The sequence below is a fragment of the Schistosoma haematobium genome, chromosome 4, assembly GCF_000699445.3.
Source record: "Schistosoma haematobium chromosome 4, whole genome shotgun sequence".
In the NCBI taxonomy this organism is placed as follows: domain Eukaryota; kingdom Metazoa; phylum Platyhelminthes; class Trematoda; order Strigeidida; family Schistosomatidae; genus Schistosoma; species Schistosoma haematobium.
In genome coordinates this window covers 498,441-515,782 of record NC_067199.1, presented here as the reverse complement: position 1 = coordinate 515,782, position 17,342 = coordinate 498,441, and the positions used below count along the sequence as shown (strand labels likewise).

The 17,342-nt window shown below is 34.0% G+C and overlaps 1 protein-coding gene across 1 annotated transcript in view; it reads left to right on the top strand.

The window, feature by feature from the left end:
* SLC7A8_3 (Large neutral amino acids transporter small subunit 2) overlaps nucleotides 1–9,528 on the top strand; it is a 36,599-nt gene extending 27,071 nt beyond the window's left edge. Inside the window, exons 5-9 of the mRNA XM_051215415.1 lie at nucleotides 823–1,023; nucleotides 4,771–4,920; nucleotides 6,499–6,583; nucleotides 7,436–7,528; nucleotides 8,867–9,528. Coding sequence (XP_051065916.1) covers nucleotides 823–1,023; nucleotides 4,771–4,920; nucleotides 6,499–6,583; nucleotides 7,436–7,528; nucleotides 8,867–8,919 — 582 coding nt within the window. The 3' untranslated portion in view covers nucleotides 8,920–9,528. The remainder of the gene's footprint in view (nucleotides 1–822; nucleotides 1,024–4,770; nucleotides 4,921–6,498; nucleotides 6,584–7,435; nucleotides 7,529–8,866) is intronic.
* Nucleotides 9,529–17,342: the final 7,814 nt, after the last annotated feature.

Sequence of the window (17,342 nt, the reverse complement as noted above, 5' to 3'; positions counted from 1 at the left end):
GTTTCATGCATTCTAAGCAAAGATGCATAGTGGCTAGCAGTGGAATCCAAGACGAATATTTCGTCCCATTTGGGACTCGTCGGCTAGATGTACCTGCATCCCAAAGTTCACTTTCACTCTGGGAATCGAACCTAGTACCGTTCGCTTCAACGATAGGATGAAACACATGTTAACTAGTCTATTGTTCAAGGTACTTTATTCGTTGTCAATTTTAAAACTCTATTAATTGGACAAGCAATAGGTTATTGTTTTTAATGGTTACTTTCAAGTTTATACACAATTGAGTTAAAATAAATGAGATTTAAATGTCTCGGTGTTTTATTTCATTTTCCAAAGTATTATTTCATGAAATATAAATCAGTGTTGAAATCAAAATCAAAAGTACTTCCTTCCGGAGCCAAATATATTTTCTTTTATCACATATTTATTTGTTGCCGGGTCAACTGATCGCTTGTCTTTTACAGCTAATTAATTACACACATATTAAGTGGGTTTGTGAGCGGCCTATGTTCCTTCACGAGGAGTAACAGGCGTAAGTAAGTAAGTAAGTAAGTAAGTAAGTGGGTTCTCGAAATGATTTTCTTCACATGGCTGTAATTCCAAGAGAACTTGAAAGAATTGCAAAATATAACAAGACAATTTGAAGAAGGAAGTCACTGTGGAGTTTCGTCAAATCTTCTATGATCATTAACTTGATAATTTCTTCTTTTTTTGTTTTAATATTTATACAAGTTATCTGCTATTTTAGATATCATTATTAATCTAATTTTAAAATGTTGATTGAGCCCTTCAATAAATTTTCTTCTTTTTTATACTCAATAGACATTTTCTGTAAGAATTTATGGAGTAATGTGGTGGATTATGCCTATATTTGTAGCATTATCTACATTTGGTGGTGTCAATGGTACAGTAATGACAACATCACGTATGTTTTTTGTTGCAAGTCAAGTGAATCAAATGCCTAAATTATTATGCTTTTTACATATGGATAGAATGACACCAATTTCAGCTGTTGTATTTACAGTAAGTTTATGATTATTAAAATGTTTATAGTGTATTTTACAATAATTTAACAGAAAATTCATTTTTATACTATTGTTTCATAAGCTAAATATTAGTTGTTGGATGGGATAATAATTAATGTTTATTATTTATGGTCAATTGAATAATTGGATAATTGATCGACTGGATCATGAAGATGTCAACATCTGAAGGGAAACGCGGGATACACTGGACAGCTAAGATGCAACTGGACGATCTAGACTTCGCAGATGATCTGGCTCTTCTATCGCACACGCAACAACAAATGCAGAAGGGAAAACCAGTGTAGCGGCAACGTCAGCAGCAGTAGGTCTCAACATACACAAAGGGAAAAGCAAGATTCTCCGATACAACACAGCATGCAACAAACGAATCACACTTGACGGAGAAGATTTGGAAGATGTTTAAACCTTTACATATATGGGCAGCATCATTGATGAACACTGTGGATCTGGTGAAGATGTGAATGCTCGGATCGGCAAAGCAAGAGCAGCATATTTTCAATCGAAGAACATCTGGAACTCAAAACGACTGTTTGTCAACCAACACCAAAGTCAGAATTTTCAATACAAATGTCAAGACATTTCTACTGTATAGGGCGGAAACCTGGAGAACTACGAAAGCCATCATCCAGAAGATAAAGGTGTTTATTAACAGTTGTCTAAGCAAAATACATCGGACCCGTTGGCCGGACACTATTAGCAACAACTTACCGTGGGAGAGAACAAACCAGATCCCAGCGGAGGAAAAAATCAGGAAGAAGTGCTGGAAGTGGATAGGACACACATTGAGGAAAGCACCCAACTGTGTCACAAGGCAGGCCCTCACATGGAATCCTCAAAACCAAAGGAAAAGAGGAAGACAAAAAACACATTACGCCGGGAAATGGAGATAGACATGAGCGGAATGAACAAGAATTGGATAGAACTATAAATGAAGGCCGAGGACAGAGTGTGTTGGAGAATGCTGGTCAGCGGCCTATGCTCCATTGGGAGTAACAGGCGTGAGTAAGTAATTTATGTTCAATTCATTAATGATGGTACTATATTAATTCAAACAGTTTACATCAGTGATTAAATGCCATTTTTAATCATTTATCAAAACTAATAACTAACGTTTATCGATAAAACAATGAGAAGACGAATTTTATCAGAATTATGTGATATATTTGCGCAATACATTTCGAACAATCTGATCACACATAATATACATGGTAAGAACACTTTTATGTGAAAAATAAAAGGTCAAGTAAAGAGATTAAAAGTAAGCCGTAACGAAGGAAATCAAAATAAAGTACATAAAAGCAATCTGATAACCACTCTGGATAATAAATCAGTATTACCAGGGTAGGTTAAGGGTAAGGACAAATCGTTTTTGAACGCATAAAGGGGGCTTCAGTTTCCGTATAGCGAAGGCTTCAATACACCTTAGTATACATCCTTGAAGACTTTTTTAAAATACTACAAACGCTGGCTTGACATCAACCCTATAACCAGTCTCAACCAAATGTTTCCGAATAGAGATATATGTCTGTCTATCTTGTGATCTTATTTCATCATTGGAGTTTATTTGTTTCTGCAGCCATTTAGATGTGCGTTCCGCCACCCTTTCTTGCAGATCACGATTGTTCCTCCCTATGTACGTGATTCTGCACATACATGTAAATTGATAGGTACAATCGCTTATGTGCTGTTTGAGTTTTTGGTGAAACATAGACGTTGTCTTTTCAATAATGACAAGTTGAGCTGTATAAAATGTCTAGTTTGTGGAGATAGACCTGGACCACCACAAGTTGATGGCTAATTTAACATGAGACTATTTGAATCACCTCTAAATGGTGATATAATGTAAACTCGCTTTTGGGTGCCAGAAACGTCATCGGTCTAATCGTATTGCAACCCTTCCAGCGGTTTATGAACTTCAATGAATAAGCATTATTCATTAACGTTTCACTGAAGAATTTCGTCCCTAACTTTTTTTGATGCACGAAATCCAGCACAGTCGTTTATTGTTTCTCCAAATAACAGATGAATTGACAACTATTATCATTCACTGTATAGTGATTCTATTTGAATTCGTAGCAGGCTGGAAGCTGTCAGATTACAGCTAGCTGTTCATAATAAATCTAAAACAGCGGAATTTATCTTATTAATTATAACATTAGGAATGAAACAGTTTAAAGATTAACCAAAATTCTCTAATTTAGATTGTAATATTTTGACTAAATGTAAATATCTACTGATAGATAATACTTCCTTTCAGTTCCTTTGTAAATCTGACGTTACTTCAATGTTAAGTGATGTTTAACTCTATTTAGTTTAACAGTAGTACGTTGGACAGTTTCCTATTTGGTATGGTATCCGCTTCTTAGTAATCATTTCAAATGTGAATGTAAATAACATCAATTTGAGCACAAATTCTTTCAATCACCATCATTATCTTTGTCCAATTGTCGAGTTATTTAACAATATCTTACATTATTATCTTAGTAATATCTTACAGTTATCTTTAATAATTCAATTAAGAGAATTTCAATTTTAATATCATCGAATTTATCATATAATTTTTTATGCCAATACATTTTACTATAATTTGTAAAATTAATTTTCATACACTTTATTGTAGTTTGTAGCGAATTGCGATCACTGATAAACTGATGAGACAACTTGTGGTAATCAGTCAGTGGAGGACAACTCTTTCGCATTGCTTTGTGATTCAGCATTACATTTCAAGTACTACAACATTAGGTTTGTATGTCAGAATCTACAAAAACCGAAGGAAATAGACCCAGAGTTATAAGTGTGCTTTGGTAGAGTCTGATCAGCACTAAAAGCTAAACAAATATAAAATTGCTAACCACTCAGTGACCAGTCAGTGTAAATATCTTAATCCTTTGGGTAGACGTTATTACTCGAACAGTTCAACGGTAGCGCCTGAAATTATGAAACTGGATGGTGTAGGTCCGAATCCTACAAATTGCATCAGTTTTCTCAAGATTGAGGGCTCATCGCAATAATTTGTAATCAGGTTTTATCCCGACTAAATCCAACTACTACTACTATTCAACTCTCAAGCTAGAATGAAATGGTCATTCAGAACTCATTTATTGTAAATACTTTTTCTGTCGGTTTAAGTTAATGATGTAAACTAACTTTATACTGAACAATTTTTATAATAAATCTTTTTATTCAAAGAATAGTTGACGAATGTCTAACATCAATCAGTTCATGATCTCAATCAAAAACTTAATAATCTTCACAACCCCTATACTAGTAATTAACATGCGCTCACTAGTGACTAGCTTCGTAAGGGAATTCTCGGAGTTCTAGTGAGAAGCCGGGACCAGTGGAGCTAATCCACGTCGGGTAGAGACAGGTACCTACTTCGGTACAATGGAAGATGGTCGCGCAATTTTGTGGATTGGTTGATGTTAGATACTAACACCATTGGATGCGGGCTCAGTGGTCCAGTAGGTTAAGCGTTCGTGAGCGAGACCGAAGTCCCTGGGTTCGAATCCCGCGGACGGCGTCGTGGGTGCGCACTGCTGAGAAGTCCCGAAGTAGGACGAAACGGCCGTTCAGGGCTTCCAGGTTTCCAAAGGTGGTCTAACATCAATCGGTTCATGATCTCAATCATATACGACTTTATTGTTTATTGTTTATCAAAACTATATATCTTTATAAAGCTTTCTACTTTCTTTCTTTTTTTAAATCTCTGTTATTAATTTAGTGCATAACATCATTATGTTATCTACTTGTTGGTGATATTTATTCATTAATAACATATCTTGGCTTTGTACAATGGCTTGCAATTGGTTCATGTGTATTCATTGTAATTGTATTTCGAATAACTAGACGACATCATCCACGTCCTGTGAAAGTACGTTATTTTCTTCATACTTAATTTCTCATCTGTTTTGAACAATTCCCCTATAGCTGAAACATTCATAATCAAATTTTATTCAGGATACTAATACAATGAACTTCGCAAAGTATTAACAGAAGGATGTCTTGTGAAAAAATTCGATTTCCTACATATTGATGCTGGAAGCCTACCTTTAGATATTTATGTTTCAATGTTGGTTTATGAAACTTTTGACAGCATTATCTCATATAATCAGTTTTTAACCATACAAATAAATAGACCATAATTTTTAGAATATATCATATAACAATATGATATTATCATTGTTCTGTGTTATTACCGTTGTTTACTAAGCGATTAGTTTGTATGGTTCTTAGATTAAAGTAGCTAAATTAGTCTACTTTGAGTTTATAGACTCTAAGTAAATAACGTTCAATGAATGTAGAATGGTGGTTTATTGATTAAGGCGTTCGAATTTTGGGCATTAAGTCCCACGTTCAAAACGCATTCCACCTTCTTCGATATAGGCAACCAGGTCGTATCATTAGCCTTCAGAATTAAAATGTGGCACATAGCTAAGTTCAGTAGTTGAAATCATGAGTCAATTGAAGTCAATTGACCAACATGGAAAACCTGGAAGCACTGGACGGCCGTTTCGTCCTAGTATGTGACTCTTCAGCAGTGCGCATCCACGATCCAGCACCCCGCGAGATTCGAATCCAGGACCTATCAGTCTCGAGCGCGAGCGCCTATCCTTTAGACCACTGATTCGGCATTGAACGGTTTCATACTAGAACGAAATGGCCGTCCAGTGCTTTCGGGTTTACCATTTTGGTCTAGTTTCAACTGGCTCATGATTTCAACTATTGAACTTACTAAAATCTCCACAAAACCCCTTCTGAACATACCTAAGTACGTGGTAAATGTGTTGACTTAAATGTTAATTTTTTTAATTTTAAGTAGTTTCAACTTGAAAACTGACCTGGATTTTGGTGATATAAGATGATTATCTTATGGCATCTAACAACTGAAATTATTAAATCATAATAAGTTGACTTATTTCTTTTTCATCTCCACGTAATCTAATTATTTTGTTCATTTGTGTTTATATTTGAATGAATATCTACTGGTACCTACATGAATAGAATAAGACCTATTTTTGCAATATCAAAAAAGAAGATTCATTGATAAACTAGACATTTTTCGAAAAAAATATCATCAACAGTTCAACTAATTGTCAAGATTATTATATAAACTCTTGTATGATAGCTTCCTCATTTAATTACAATTATAAAAGAAGAATTAATCATAAACAATCCGATAGATGGAATCACTTGATGTTGTTTTACTTGTATCTTCCCATTTGATGATTAAGATGGCAATCGATCAGTCTCTTATTGGTATATGTGCATCCTATGCGAATTGCTTCAATATAACCTTAAGTCACTGCTAGCCACTATCCATCTTTGCTTAAAAATCCGCTAAATGATTTTGTATAATTCAACTTGATTTTATTCTGTTTTGTTGAAAAATAATATTAGAATAAATATGCTAATTAAATATTGTTATTATTATTTTTGTTTTATAATTTAGGCACCAATTTTATTTGCAATCATTTATGTTCTCATAACTTTATTCTTGGTGATATTTGCATTTGTTGCTGCCCCAACTGAATCATGTAAGGAAAAAAATAAACAAACAAATTTTTTTCATTTTTTCTTATGGGGAAGTATTATTTTTAAAAAAACGTTTTATCATATTATTTACTTAGTAACAATAAATTTTTATATGGAAACGTATTTTAGTGAACGAGAAGACTAGTAAGGACAATCGAATGTATTCGAACACAAACTTATAGAACATCTTAGTAAAATCTAAGAACAATACAGTAAATAATTCATTTGCAAAATATCCATCGATTATCTTAGAGTTTATTGTTCCTTTTTCTCTACATCAGTCATTCACTGTTCTCGTTCTCTTCTCATTGATCTTCTTACCTTTCTGTCTTCGAGCATTTCACTATAGATTGATGATAAAAACTACTTATATTTCTGTCGATATCAGTAGTACACACCACATTATATTCTCTTGAACAATCATTTCATAAAAATTACTAAACTACTAAAATGATTACTAACCCTATGGGTGATTTGACTTATCCTACTTAATCTATAATGATGATAGAATTATATAGTTTGAGTCTATAAGAATGCAATGTTAGAGATATGAACGATTGAATGATTATCATATCACCAAAGTTTGATAAACACATTCAGATTTGACGATTTTCCTAAACAGGTAAACACAATGAAATGAATGTAAATGTTTTGCTTTTTATACTAATAACACTAAATCAATCTTTTAAATGATACATATTTTACATAATTGTGCAGATAATATGAAGGAAAGATTATAGAAGTAGTTAGATAATTTTTAAAAAAATAACCATAAAAATTGTTTATCAATAATTATTTTTCTTTTCTTTTTTTACTTCCTTCCTATTCTTCTTGTTGTTGTTGTTATCGTTTAGTGCTCGGTGTAGCCATCATTTGTACTGGGATACCAGTTTATATAATTGGTTGTGTATGGAAGAATAAACCGAAATCATTTCAAAGAAAATTTGGTAAATCATTAATATTATATGTTATAATTCTCTTTAAATTATATATATAGTAAGAAGCCGTGACCCTATACTGTCATGTGCTCACTAGTGACTAGCTTCGTAAGGGGATTCTCGGAGTTCTAATGGGAAGCCGTGATCAGTGAAGCTAATCCGTGTCGAGTAGAGACAGCTATCTACCTCAGTACAATGGAAGATGGTCGCGCAATATCGTGGATTAGTCGAGGTTAGACAATAACACTGTTGGATGCCGACCTGCTCAGTATTCTAGTGGTTAAGCGTTCGCGCACGAGTTCGGAGGCCCTGGGTTCGAACCCCGCGAGGTGGGGTCGTGGACGCTCACCGTTGAGGAGTCCCAAAATAGGACGAAACGGCCATCCAGTGCTTCCAGGTTTTCCATCTTGGTCTAACATCAATCGATTTATGATCCCAACCAATAAATTAATATTATGTTATAATTCTCTTTAAATTATATAGTTACTGAATTACTGTTTAATGTTGGTTAGTTTTGTTTTGTTTTTCATTTTTGATCTTCATTGAAATTATCTGTAGTAAATCGAGAAAAATCTTTAAACTTTTTACTATTATGAAGGAAATTTGATTTGATTATCAAAAGTTTGACATGAATACATTTTATCATAATCTTTATCGACATAGTAACAACCTTGGAAAGTTTTTTTAACAAATATTCGAACTATTATTAAACATTTTCCTCATTTTCCTACAAACAATCATTGTTTATCATAGTTTTGTATGATAAAGATATCTGTCTACCTTCTGACAGTAGTACTTGACTTTCACTATATTTGACATTGGAATTATGTGTTGGTTAATGATATTGTCTAATCCTTAGCGTCAATTGAGCATCATGGTGCAATTTGTATAGTATTATGATTGATTAGAAATAGCCTGAAACCCTAAATGTAAAAGTGTTGTTGCAGAAAGCATGAATGACTCTCCTTGTGGCGCTGTGTGACATAGTCTAAAGTTATGGATGGTACATTAGTTCTTCCAAGATTTTGAATGTATCTTATTGACAAGTAAGAACTGATTTTGACAGACCATATAACTCATTAATTATTGTTCGCAATTTCTGATGTAACATTTATACTAAAGATCTTAATGTGTATCATTGAAAACATCTAATAATATGAAAGGCTTTTCCAACTACAAAGAAAGGAGGGTAGCCGAGGCGTTCCATATAATGCTTAATCCTACTTCTCTCAATAGAAAAGAAGGCCTTACCATACATCCTACTTGGACCATCTATCCTAACCATTCAGTCTGATCATCTAATAATATGTACATAGTCTTTTATTTTGTTTACTATTTTTCTTTCAGAATCATTTACTGTTGGAGTACAAAAATTATTTAAAGTTGTACCGTCGAATTAATTGGTGAACTGAATTCATTTATTGATGTTTCTATTTTTGTTTTCGTATCCATTACTACTAATACAATCAGTTTTATCCATGTTAGTAGTGTCACGACTAACAGAAAAAAAAGGTTGTGGTAGTAGTAATAGTAGCATGGTATCATTCCGTTAAAGCGAACTTTTTCTACAAGAGTTATAGTAGTAGCAATAGAATAAGTAGTATAATTCAAATTGTAGTGAACCAATAGATCATATAGCACCATCATCATCATCATTGTTGTCAAGATATGTGTATGTATGTTCAGAATTTTAACTTTTTTTATACCCTTTCTGATGTTTTCTCATTGTTATTACATCACGTTTTAACGATTCATAGATGATGATGAATAGGAATTGAATTATCTCCCTCCTTCCCCCCCCCTCCCTCTCTCTTTCCATATATATAGACCTCTTACTCCTATTCTAAATCACAAAATGTTTCCACTTTCCTTGATTACATTTCTCTTTTTTTCATTGAACATATGGTTACTTTAACATATACAATCAGCATAACCTTCTCATATTATTTTGGTTTTATATACCCTGTGTTTCATTCCTTTTTTTCTTTAAAAAAAAGTATCTAGGATCCAAATAAAATCAATTGATTTTTATAAGTATTCGTTTTTTATTGATTCTGTTTTTCTTGTTTTCCTGTTTACAAAATAATTGATTTGTTGTCTTGTTGTATGTGTATCCAATTCATGAAAGTGGATGATTCATTCAATTTATAGTGACCATCACAACAACCATTCGATAATTCGATATGATAGGACACAAGAAAAAGTAACCTTTTGTAAATGATTAGTTACGTTGTTCTAATTTTGATGGTTTACTCTTTACTTAGTTTCATTTTATAGCGAAAATAAGGCATCATAACTAATAACTGATGACCAAGTGTAGTATTTTTTTAAAATTTGAACAATAGGTTGATACTTATGAAAATTAGGTTTATTTAATTGTGTGCAGTGATTGTTAATAACAGATAAAACTGGGATGAACTATTGGCTAAAGTAAGAGTAGATTGAGAGGAAATCAATTGCAATCAAACCAACACGTGGTATCAGTTTACGAAGTTCATTAGCTGTTAATTCAAGTCACATTAATAGGTTCGATGTATCTGGTTGGAGTTACTATGGTAATCTTGACCAATGATTGAAAATGTTGGCTCAGAAACGATTATAGTGGAATAGACACATCGGCGAGACTCTAATTTAGGGACGACCTTTGAACGAATCTTAAATGACCTTGACAATTATTAGCCAATCAGAAGACAGAATAAAGTAAAAATATATTATAAGAAAGTAATGAATTACAGTGGGTATTCTTCTTTTACATGAGTTAAAAACTTGTTAAGGTTTGATAAAGGTTCAGAAGTTCTGAATTCATAATGCATACGGTAAAGAAACTCGTCCATGTGGCTCCATAATAATCGTCCTCTGGAGCCGTGGTAGTTTCTTAAAAATTCTTTAAGCCTAGACCACATAGCTTCAATATTGTTTGTGTGAACCCCTGTCGTCGGATCGACAAAATGGCGTTTGTGCACTACTCATACCACTGGACTGCTGAAGTTTCAGTAACGTCTGCAAACGCCGCAGCCAGTGTTACTGGTGTTTTTATTACCCAATTCGCCACTATTATCATAATTTGTCTAAGTCTCAGCCGTGATGGAGCGAAAAAAGTTCCCGTTCGGGCAGACTTTTTCTTCCAACATGCAGAACAACGAAGCATAATCTCACCATGGGGGCCTGCAGACTTTGCTGCAGTCATTTCATCACCGCAGTCACACGTACAAGAACTTCTTAATAGTCCCATCTGTTGTAACCTCTCAATGATCATCTTCTCTCTAAAATCCGCTGTGAACCGATCGTATGTTAGCATCGCGTGTTGAACTTGGCTCCGTGACCTTGAAATTGCTCAAACGCTTCTGATTGGCTCGTCCCTAAATTAGAGTCTCGCCGACACATCTATTTTTTGTCTCTCCCAAAATCTTAAGTCCCAGTATTTTTTCGTTTCTTCTCTTCGAGTTATAAATACTGCTATTATCTCGACTTATTTATTATACGCCTAAGTTACTTCATTTCTCTGAGATACTGAGGTATGGTAAATTGAGATAAATCCCGTTTGTACCCAACTTTATGATGGTTATGACTAACTCACTATACTGAACAAGAGCAATCGAAAATAAATAAAACTGCTCATTCTAGCACCTTTATTTTAACTAATACACATGAGTAATCAAAAACAAAACTTGTTTGGAGAATGCAATGTATAAGTACTTAGTACAAACTCTTCCTTTCACATACGTTTATAACTAACCTGAAATTTCGGAGGAGAACATTTCGACTGACTTATGCAGAATGATCCACTAATAGAATAAATTCCGTATTAGAATTGCTCGGATCGCGTTGATTATTGAATCCAGTTTTTATGTAAAGAAATATTTATTATATCTTCTGACAGTTTAGAATGTTCATTTCTGACTTAGCTAGACGGTTTAAATAAATACTAAGATCTACTGAAAAGCTTTATTTGGTATAGAATGAACTATCACGGAGTCGTGCTCAGAATATTTAGTTTCTCTCATTGTAGAATATTTTCACAACGTAGTTTAATTATTGAACACCACCCTCAGCGAATTTACCACAGCTTCGGTGAAGTCGACGAACAAATGATTAAACGTCAATGAGATATTTCAATGGTAACTGAGTTACAACAATTCAATATGATTTAAGACTCCAGGTCAATTTTTTCTTGTGTTTAACACGTCAGCGCTCTGTATGTAAATAAATTGCATCAAGATCTATGGGAGAGAACAAACTAGCTTCCAGTTGAACAGGGAATTAGGAAAAGATGATGGAAATGGATAAGACATTACTGAAATTGTCAAACTGAATCGCGAGGCAAGCGCTAATTTGGAATCCTGATGGGAAACGGAAAAGAGCAAGAAGAAAGAACATACCTCGTCGAGAATTGGAAGCAGATATTAAAAGGATGAATAGCAACTTGAGAAAAACTTGAATGGATTGTCCACGACAGAGTTTGTTATAGAATCCTTATCGGTGGCGTATGTCCCTCCTCAAAGGGGCATCAGTAAATGAGATCTTCATCCACTTAGTTGGGCCACTATATGGTAGATCTAATGTAAGACTAGGAAAATATGAATTACCTAACTGTAATGCATTTAAGAATTCTGAGATCCACAAGACAATGGTGATAGGGCTTCATGATATTTAATTCAAAAGATTATAAATTCTATGTACAACGGAGAATATTAGTGTCAGTTGTAGTAAAACAATCAAGTAAAGAAAAGTCGGTCTAAACTGAATATGTGAAATGGAATAAATAACTGTTACAAAATAAGATTTAATCATAAAGCAGAAAAATGAAATATGCGCTATTGAGATATATATTTTAGCGGTGTCAACTAAGACACCTAACTATTGATTGTGAAATTGGGTAGACTGGGTCGAGTGATATGGCTTAAAATCAAAAGTTAGTGACTTTTTGAACTAATGAAACATTTTTATTTTGTATTTACATGGAAAAAGTTGCTTGCGCTGTTACTCAAGAGAATGAAGTTGACCAATGTATTTACCCTATAGAACTATATGATTTAGGTATTTGAATTTGGCAACTGAATATCCTGATATTTCATACACATAGTTCTCTTTATTATTTTGAAAAGAGCAAGAACTGAAAGATTCTTACAGAGTAGCATGAATTCATTTTATTTCGTCTGGTTCTCATCAATTGCTTACAACCTGTGATATTTATAAATCATAATTACATAATGGGTTTAAATTACTTACCTGAAAGAGTTTGATTGGAAGTGATATTGAAGACAGATTATTATAGGATAGCAAGGGTGTGAATAAATTTGATAGACTAAATATTGTATCATATGTAAAAGAACATTCTACAACATTGATTGTGACATCAGTTCAAACAACCAGAAACAAGTGATTACATAATGAGCAAACGCTGATGGGAATAAAATGAGTAGGGCTCAGTTGATAAAATAAGATTATTAATTTGCAAAATAGTTGAAATAAAACCCAATGATGTAATAAATGCAAGAAAGAGTTTAAAGTGCAACGAAGGAGTATTTATCACCAAGGAAAGGTAAGATTAATAACCATCTCCTTTTGAACATAAAAGTCAGGTTTTTGATACTTGATAGCAACAGCTTCAGAAGACTGAAGTTTAGCTACATACTAATCACTTTGACGAATTGTAAGGTATCGACCTGATGTCCTGTATCTAGATGTTTACTGATTGCACTGTCTAGAGTCTTTCTTTCTCTTGTTCTGAGACTTTTTGCAACATCTGAATGATCTCTAAAAGTTAAACTAATAAAATATTACAACTACAAAATTAATATCAGATGGGTATTTGTGGAGATTGTAGTAATTTCAATGGTTAAGATCATGAGTCAGTTGAAGCTAGACCACCATGGAAAACCTGGAAGCACTGGATGGCTGTTTCGTCCTATTGCGGGACTCCTCAGCAGTGCGCATCCACGACCTCGCCCCCTGCGAGATTCGAACCCAGGACCTACTGGTTTCGCGCCCGAGCACTTAACCACTAGACCACTGAGCCGGCATCCAGCGGTGTTAATGTCTGCTAAGGAGTCCCACAATAGGACGAAACGGCCGTCCAGTGCTTCCAGGTTTTCCATGGTGGTCTAGCTTCAACTGACTCATGATCTTAACCATTGAAATTACAAAATTATCAATAATGAAATCAAATACAACAATAAAAGTAGGCAGCTTTGAAAACTCCAGATGACACATAACAATTCATTGTAACCCTTGACTCTATCAAAAGGTTTCGTATGAAAAATCCTCAGAACTTATCTGTTGCCATTCGCCATCAAATTAAGAAATGTGAATACTATTAAAAGTAAGTTTAATTTCTAAAAAAAGAGAAACTTATATCAATAAAACCATGATCCAAAATTGAAATCTGTTTGGTTTTCTTTGGGGTGAAACATTCTAGTCTATAATCTTTTGTATATTTTCAAAAGGGGTTTGTGGAGATTTTAGAAATTTCACAGATTGAAATCGTGGATTGGTTGAAGTTAGACATTACCACAATTGTATGCCGGCTCAGTGGTCTAACTGGTTAAGTGCCTGGCGCGGGACTGATGGGTCCTGTGTTTGAATCTCGCGCGGTGCGGGATCATAGATGCGCACTGCTGAGGAGTCCCATACAGGGACGAAACGACCGTCCAGTGCTTCCAGGTTTCCCATGGTGATCTAGCTTCAATTGACTCATGATTTTAATCTGTGATATAGAATTTCTATTTATTATTACCTTACAATTCCTCTTCACTACAATCCAATATTAACCAATCATAAGAAAGCTGATGAAATTTTTCCTAAATGAATGATGAAATTGTAATGCCTAACGAAAATCGGTTTTATGCGTAGGTGTCAATTCAATAATGGCATGACAATGCTAGTTACTAAACAACAATAAGGTAAGTAAGTAAAAGAAAAGAAAGAAACATAAGCTTAAAGGTAATGAATGTATTTGGATTGTATACATGAAATTATAAACTGTATTCATTGGCTTTAAATCATATTCTGAAAAAGAAAAAAAAAACAATATTCATTATGATGATGATGATGATAAAAGGCTATCAATTTAGAAAACATGGAAGAGATATGTAAATGATGCATGTGTTGTGCATGTTTTATTGACTACTTTATTATATCACAAATTGTTTTCCTCAGTATAACTAATATCTATTGGATAGAATAATCAAATACTAATTTAATATTATCAGAATGGATTTTGTGGAGAATTTTAGAAATTTCAAAGGTTGAAATCATGAGTCAGTTGAAGTCAATTGACCAACATGGAAAACCTGGAAGCACTGGACGGCCGTTTCGCCTTAGTATGGGACTCCTCAACAGTGAGCATCCACGATCACGCACCCCGCGAGATTTGAACCCAGGACCTATCAATCTTGATTGAATTTACTGTAAATCCATGTATTTGATTTAGCAACATCAAATCATATTTGGAAAATTTTAGCAAGGTTTGCTAAATTAGAGTAAAAGCTTAGAAAATAAATCCTACATGATTTTATAATTTGTATTATAAATAAGTTATCTTATTATGCTGAGCTATTTTCTCCCAACGATAATTTCCCTACCCATCCTTTGATGAATACTTATGTCATTAACAATCAAACGATTATTAAACTTTTCTGCATCTCAGCTTTGAAGAGAACAGTACAGGGTTCGAGTCAGGAAGTGAACATCAACTCTTGGATGCAGGTGTATCCAGCTAACGAATCCCAAATGGGACGAAACGAGAGTCAAACTGGATTCCACTGCTAGTCACTATCCATCTTTGCTTATAATATCCTTAATGTTTGATTTATTATCGATTATTTTAAATAAGACATAATTGCCTAAATTCATATGGCAACTAAAATTTTTTATAACTTGTAGTTCTACAGAAAAGTGTCATTGAATGATCGAAGGTTCGTTTGATTTATCAGAGAAAATCTATTCATAGTGATGAATGTAAAGTGTTCTCTATTGATATTTACCTATTCAATCTAACATAAAGCAGTTCAAAATTTCATGTACCTGGGATAAGAGTTCCTTTCTTTGATCTTTTTCTAATCATTATATAAATGACACCTTGATTTATTCTTGCAATTTATATTTTGATGTTTCTTTAAACGATTGATTAGTTTAGTAGTTATATATCAACATGAACTTTGGAACTATGCAAGATTAAGATGTTGCATCGATCTAATTTGAATTCTTGTAACAATATATTATATAGTCGACCCATATCTATCAATACATATCAGTCAGTCAATCATCTACAACGTAGGACTAGGCATATATATGCATCGGTTCAAGTTGCCATACCTCATTAACAGAACAAGATGAACACCAAATTCATAGAAGTAGTCACTTCAATGGTAATAATGTATAAAGGAAAGATTGTGTATATGGATAAAATACAGGAAGAAAAAATCAGTTCGTAAAAAGAAATATTCGAAGAGATTTTAATCTCATAGTTTAAAGGAAGACAAAGAGTGTATACACCTACGCCATTGTGATCAATCCTGAGCCATGTCACTAAAAGTCTCCAACCATTGGTTGCGATAGTCGCGTGAACCCCAACCAAGTGGACTGCATCTACCAACATGGCTCAGACCAGAAGTTAGTGACTTCAGGTACTGATGCCACGTTTTGGTTTGGCCACCCGTATAAATACACGTAACATGTTTCCGATCAAACAACTTGATCTTGATCTCTAACTAGAGTTTTCAGACATTTTTTTAAGAAACAAATCATTAACTATTAATGGTTTACTGTTCATAGAGATAATTTTCAGTAATCTTGATTAATTTAAGTAAAAATCTTTAGTATGCATCAAATTACAATGTAACTCATTTGAGGATGTATGAGCCAGGTGGATTTTGTAAAGAACATTTGAATTGTAACAATCAACAAGGATTTCATTAAGATAATAATGGAATGTACTCAATACAAGGATATAATAAAAGGAGCTATAAATGTTTATCTATGTACTGTTTCAGATGAGTTGTGGAAAAACGACTTTTTAATTCTTAAGCCAGAAAGTAAATATACTTCAAGAATCGATAGTTACATCGTGTGGTTTGTATGTGGTGGCGTTTTATCCAGATTGTTTGGTAAAGCCTTTTCTCGTGAGACCTTAGTTGACCGTTCTGGAATAGACTCCGTGTTTTTAAGTCTGACAAACCCACCGCGTGGATTTGATTTTGTGGGGAACCGCGGCCGCGAAGGTTTCCACGTGTATTTCGGTATCGTAATAAGGGCAAGTAAAGGATTTGTTGGTTATTACGTACCCTGGATAGGTATATTCTACATACATACTAGGTAACACATGGGCTTTCATTCGCGGCACATGCAGGTATACCTTGTGAGTAAATATAAGTTACATGCACACCACTAAAACACAGGTTATATTCCATGCATCCCATAGAATACATATAGGTACGTTCACACACCTGAGAAGGTAGATGTTTACCACTCCCTTGAAAACGTATTAACTACACTAGACTCCCTCTTACACAATACAGGCATATCATTCACCCCATGGCTACCGCCTCGGTACTTCCTGACGCATGTATAAGCATAAGCATTCTCTCAGAGGAGGTTGTTGTTCACCTCTCTCTAGTATTTGCTACCATATCTTTTTATTATGTCTTTGACCTGGCAAATTAAGCAGACAATATTTTAGTTAATGTTTCCTTTGTACGACACTAAACGTACACCCTTTGCATATACCTACATAAATGAACTATAAAGGCCTGAGGACTTCTGCAATTCTTATACATAAGCATACACTCAGGTAGCCCGGTGGAGTTAAGTAAGCTCGAGTAGA